The 6,367-nt window shown below is 31.3% G+C and overlaps 1 protein-coding gene across 5 annotated transcripts in view; it reads right to left on the bottom strand.

The window, feature by feature from the left end:
- RIF1 (replication timing regulatory factor 1) overlaps positions 1-6,367 on the bottom strand; it is a 56,597-nt gene continuing 50,230 nt past the window's right edge. For all 5 annotated transcript variants that reach the window (XM_012779972.3, XM_012779975.3, XM_012779974.3 and 2 more), the window contains one exon: positions 1-6,016. In XM_012779972.3, coding sequence (XP_012635426.2) covers positions 5,802-6,016 — 215 coding nt within the window. In that variant the 3' untranslated portion in view covers positions 1-5,801. The remainder of the gene's footprint in view (positions 6,017-6,367) is intronic.

The raw sequence follows: 6,367 nt of genomic DNA, 5'->3' as shown, positions 1-6,367 counted from the left end.
TTTCACTTTTATAGTTTTATTTTTCAGGTAAAAGTGCATTTCTTAAAAAGTGTTGCAATATCCAGTTTCATTTGGCAAGTGGTAACAGTCAACTCTCAATGGTTCATGAAAGGTTTTATTATGGATCATACATAGATTCTCCTGACATATTCATAGTGAACCAGAAATACTACCTGTAAGTGTAGGTCTGCTTCAAACGTTATATAAAGCATTACACAATCAAATAAAACTGCACCATTATTTCACATCTACTAGTGCAGATAAGCGAGGAATGAACGGGTACTTCTTAAGTTTCAACTTAAATCATTTTAAGACTTATCAAATATAAATATTTTGTGAATGTAAAACTAGGCTCTCTTAGGAAGAGTTTACCAAGTGATGGGTTCAAAAATATTATACGGTTAATAAATGACTGATTTGGCTTCTATCAGTCTTTTTCTAAGTGCATATCAGTTAGGTCTATCCATAGGAGGTAGTGTGAAGATAGGTTGAAAGCAACTAATAACTCATCAGCTCAGAAAGCAAACTCCTGTACCCAATTTATTTCACAGTTGTGATTTAACTTATATAGTGCCAGACACCTTTCCCTCAGACCATCAAGTTTCCTTAACAACATGGCAAATAACATAACTATAGTTTGAGAGTTTAGGTAGGAGAAACAAGTATACTTAGAAAGTACTAGCATCTCCTTGTACATATGTATTTGAGCAACAGTAGAAGAAATAAATGAAATCAGGGGAACACATTTTATCAAATAAAATCTAATAGGGGTATAACAAATTAACCAATCAAGATGCCATCCGCCAGCAAGAAGCAAATAACCAAACTGACTACATGCCAAGTATAAGCAAAATCATCCTCTGTAACAGGGATTGACAAACTTTGTAAATATTTTAGGTCTTGCAGGCCATACAGTCTCTTTCATACTACTATACTCAGCCATTGTAGCATGAAAGCAGCCACAGATAATATGTAAATAAGCATGGCTGTGTTCATGGGTAGCACAAACAACAGGTAGTCTGCTGACCCCTGCTCTGTAAAAAACCTTCCTAGTTAAGACTGCTTCAGTTGCTATACTCAAAACTGATTCTGCTCTTAATGTCATTTCCTTTTAGAAAAGTCCTATTCTATAAAAATAAATTCTTTAGGCACTTTAACTATTCAATTAGTATTAAAATAGTTGTTATACTATATTCCATTTTCAGTTCCATGAGACATTATTTTGACTTCCTAGTTATATGTCCTTCATCCATTTAAGAAATAAAGCTGCCTTTTAATGGAAATTATTAACTGCTTTGAAGGAAGCAGAGTATTAAGTTAACAATGTATATTTTTAATAATCACTCAGAGTATTTGTGAACATCAATTATGGTACTGTGTTATGTATAGAAAAGCTCTCAGGGACCACTGGCTATCAGCTATTTTCAAAGTGTATAAGACTGCTCGCCCCTATACTAAATGGACCATGCACTGTTAAGATTTCTTATCAATATGCCTTTCCTCTTGTCTTCATCGTATTACTTCTCAGTGTATCACTTCCTATCAGCATATAAACCTGCTGTCTAGTAAGCTTAGCTTTTATTCACTATTATAAATAGGCACACTGTGGCCAAAATAACATTTCCTCTGAGTACAAAATTTACACAGATTTTTTTTCTTACTTGTGACATCAATAACTGAAAATATGCCTTCAATTTTACAGTCTCAGGTAAGGGGTGAGGTTATCTTTTATACTAATGGCATCTTCCAAGGGAGTAAGTATTTACAGCTTACTGTGTGCCATATTTGGTTTTTAACTGTTCTTTGGAGAGAGAAAGGTTTAGAATAAAGGAAAAAAAGGGTGAAGACACTGGAAATTTTAACATTCTATTCTAAGAACTGAGTAAATTCTCCTAATTCTGTTGGTCAACTATATTAAATATCTATAGCTCTTCAATCCTGAATGACTCATATTTTAAATGGCTACTTTTAAAAAGCAATATATAAAGCCTGGCACATAACAGACATATTAACCAGATCATCAGAAATCACAAAATCCAATTTGTTTAATAGATAAACCTATCAATCAATTTTGATAAGCCAATTTTTAAAATCCATTACTTAACTTTTAGCTAATTTTCTTTAGTGCTTTGAATGAAGGCATTTCTTACAAACAAGGTATTTAAATATGCAAGGAAACTGAACATCTTGAGAATTCCAAGAAAAACACACTTTTAGAGAATCAAATTATCCAACTCTATCTTTCAAACTCCACTTTGCAATGAAGCAGGAATTTTCAACCATCAAATTAAGTCATCAGAGGTCTTCAGTAAAATGACAGGGCATGTCTGTCCGATATGACTTCTTCATTATGGTATTACTAACTTAACTGCCAAATTAACCTTGGAGTAGTGTTATGTTTTCAATGTTTATTAATAAAATAATGGAAGATCCATAATATAAGGCAAGATTTAGAGACTGAATGTATTTCTAAATATTTGAAAATCTACTTTCATATTAACAAAAATGATGCTGCTACATTTTCTCATTTCCTATGGGGGGGGGTGGAACAAAGAAAAAGAAAAATAATAAAAAAAAACCCAAAACAAAAATGAGAACATAATCCACAAATATTCACAAGAAAGCACTTTAATCTGCTTTAGTAATAAGGTTCCTTATTACATATCTTTAATTGCCTATTAAAAAAATAGATCTTCCATATTTTACTTTCTTAAAATTTTTGAACTTTAGTTTGAAGACTTCAAGATCAGTCTTTATCTCCAATTCATACACTTGAAAAAGTTATGTCTAGCTTTTATAATATGTGGCAATAATTCTAAGTATTTAAATCTGCTTCAGTTATCAAAACCTAATTCACAGCCTGAAGCCTCTTAGGTATATCTACTTACTACAAATGCAGTCCAGACACTAGCAGAATAAGAAGACAGTTAGGCCTTTCTTACTGAATTAAAGTTAGAAGGAATGGCTTTAAGGGAAAATACTAGCTCATTTATACTTTCTCTGAAATTTAGACTGAGACAGCTTTTTAAATACCACTTATTTTTAATTATTTTCATTCTTTTACCTTAGAAAAACTCACCTATATATTTATGTTCCCCTAATTTTGTTTCTTGCCCTGACACTTATTCTTGACATTTTAATGATGCTTAAACATGGAATCCCTGACTACTTTCAACCTGTATAGAAAAAAAGAATCCATGGGCAATGTCAGAATCAATCAAAATGTTCAGATTTAAATCCTATTTTTTGACTGTGTTATGCAATAACATTATTTACCCTTACTCAATCCTATACTACTTGGAATTAGAGAAAGGCTTTATACCATTCAACAATGGCTTTCAAACTTGTTCAAGTGGCATAGCATCTTTAATAATAATCTCACTGAAATAATACTGAAAATTTAAATCCACTATGAAACTTAAAATAGATTTCATAGATATGAAAAATTACACTACACTTCTACATGCCACTAGATTTTTAAAAAATGCATAAAATAATTAAGAAAACATGTTAAGTGTTCTTAGTTATATTTGCCATGTGTTTTATTAACCATTAGAAAAGATTTGAAAAAACAGGCTCCATTTTAATAGTGAAACAACACAGTGGAACTGATCAAGGAATATTAACGTTTTGCTATTCAGGAATTATTCAGGGGAAAAGCTGTGGAAAATTTTAAGGCAAGAACATTGAAAATAAGGTACCTTAAATATACGCTTATAACCATAGCAACAACAAAGATTTAGCAAGCTGGTCTATGCCCTCAAATAATGTATTTAAATACAACTTTGCTGGAATACAATGTTTTTTAAATTAATGCATGTGCTTCTATCAAATTCAGTGATTTGAGTAAACAGTAATCATTTTGGTCACATTTTCTACTGCACTGTTCAGCTTTACAAGAACATCTTTCAACCAGCAAATAAGTTTAGTTCACACAAATTTTAAGGCATGTAGTCATGAAACAAGCTATAATTTTAACTCTAAACTGCATTAAAGTACCCTACCCCATCCCCTGCCCTCAAACACGCATACCCTTTCTTGTTCACACCTGGTTCCCTAAAAACTCATGTGCCTCTGTACTATTCAATATAATTTGGGAAATAAATGATAAACAATGTAAACCACAATTATAATTGTTCTTAAAAAATCAGTATTTTTCATTAGTTATTTCTTCAAGCTATAATCCTTAGTTTAATCATCCCAGAATTTCTTTATAAAGCCATCTCGGTATATGAATATCATACTTAGAAAGATTCAAAAATATTTGTAATGGTGATGGACTTACGATTATGAAAAAGATGCTAACACTCCTGCTGAATATAGAAGTGACTAGGCACAAAGATGAAACTTTCTATAACTTGCTGTAGAAATATGTGCCTTTTTAAGGAGGAATTAGGTTCTAAATAAAGTGAAAACTGAGATCATTCACTCATTCTATTCACAGAACAAGTAAAATATATTCTCAGTTAAAAAGACGAAACAAATATGGGAAGTCAGGCACTAATACTAGCTGGTAAAATTTACAAATATTTTAATTACATATACCCTATTTTTCAAAACAAAACATACAAATATAAAAAAAGAACAGTTTCAAATTTCTTCCAAGTTTGCTTTTAGGTATAGGCTGGAAAAAAGCAGGTAAATCCTAGATGTCTTATTGTCTAATTTGCAATGAAAATATTCAAACTAACATTCCATTAAGAAGAAATGTAACAAGGCACACTTTCTAGTGGCTGATACCCTCTTCCAAACCAAATGAAAAAAACGTAAGGGTATGAATAGCAAAGTTGTCGTGTAACTTTTTCTCATTTGTATAATTTTACTCGTTTTCTGGATACTTTCAGAAAATAAACTCATGTTTTTGACTATTAACTAAGTAGAAAACTATTTGTTGTTTTATTTGTAGATACAGAATTCTACAAATATCTGCAGCAAGCCCATGAAGCACTTCTACTGTCCATATTGATACCTCAGTATTTAATATATACAAAATGTTTCTATTAAACAAAACTATTCACAAGAAGCTGCAGAAAAATCCATGCAATTAACGAAGACTGAAATTTATAAATTAAAAACATGGTCATCTATACACAATGTACAGTCATGCATTTATAAATGAAAACTATGTGTCTCTAAGAATTTTCATAGGCAAATGCTGTTGCACAAATATTTGCTAATGCAAATGAATGGAATCTTAGTAAATTCTGCACTAATATTTTAACCCCCAGAAGTTGAAACTTTAGGCATTTTTCTCAAAAGCTGTCCAATAAGTTGACATCTGTGGGCAAAGTTCCAATTCTTTTGCATCTTGTTCGAGGTGTCTTACCGAGAATATATTTCCTAAACCTCAGGCACAACAAAAATGAATTAAAAAAAAAAAAAAATCAAATATAAACACCTTTATCCGTTTAGCAAAAAATTCAAATAAAAATTTTCAACTTTAAAGTATTTTATATTACATATTTCACCAGAATATGCATGAGTTTAAGAAAGTGTGAAATAAAACGTATGCTTCTGTTTCTAGTTTTTGCTTTCACATCTCTGTAAGATAATTAAATTTCTTGAAAAACTACGCATAGCAGCCAAGAAAATACATTATATGGGGGGTGGGGTGGGGGGAGATTTTACATAATAAACTTACAAAATTGAACTTACATAATAAGTCACTATCCTTCAGAGTTTGAAATGCTACCAACTTTGCAAACAGTCTCTTTTAAATTGTGCTATATTTCAGAACTTGTTTTATCAATCAAGAAAATCCAGTGATGTTTTTAAAAAAACGTCAATTTCCTCTTAAAATACTAAATAGAATTTTCATGGGCTGGTGACTTCCAACGTGACTGTAGATTTTTTATTATAGAGTTTGCCATACTACCTAGCTTCTCGTGCATTTCAAATAGCTGGCTTCCTGAATAATTATGGAGATCTTCTGAATCCAGTTGAAGAGCAAGGGCACTGATCTGTGCCACAAGATTTTTAGATAATGGAGTTTCTAAATTAACAGGATCAATCAAATCTAAAAGAGAAAAAAAAACCAAGTAAATCTATACTAGAAAAAAATTACATTATTTACATCATCCTCTAAGTTAACAAAAAGTTTAAGTGCCTAGGTTTCAAACTGAGAGAGCCAGCTGAGGTCCTCCTGTTCTTCAAGGGAATAAGGCAAAAGAAAAATCTACCATAGCTTATTATTCTGTGCTAATAAAGAAATATCTTTATTCGAGAACTTTACGGGCTAGAAGCTGACAAAAAGAGAAAAACAATCAGACACACTTGAAGTTAAATCAGTTATTTTTCATAAACTTGGCATCAAGCACAAAAAAGCCCTGTCCTATTAACAAGACATGATCAAATGAAACTAAAAGCA

Source organism: Microcebus murinus, chromosome 8 (assembly GCF_040939455.1).
Source record: "Microcebus murinus isolate Inina chromosome 8, M.murinus_Inina_mat1.0, whole genome shotgun sequence".
Lineage (NCBI taxonomy): Eukaryota > Metazoa > Chordata > Mammalia > Primates > Cheirogaleidae > Microcebus > Microcebus murinus.
Note: the sequence above shows the minus strand (reverse complement) of the source record. Positions and strands in the feature narration are given on the sequence as shown.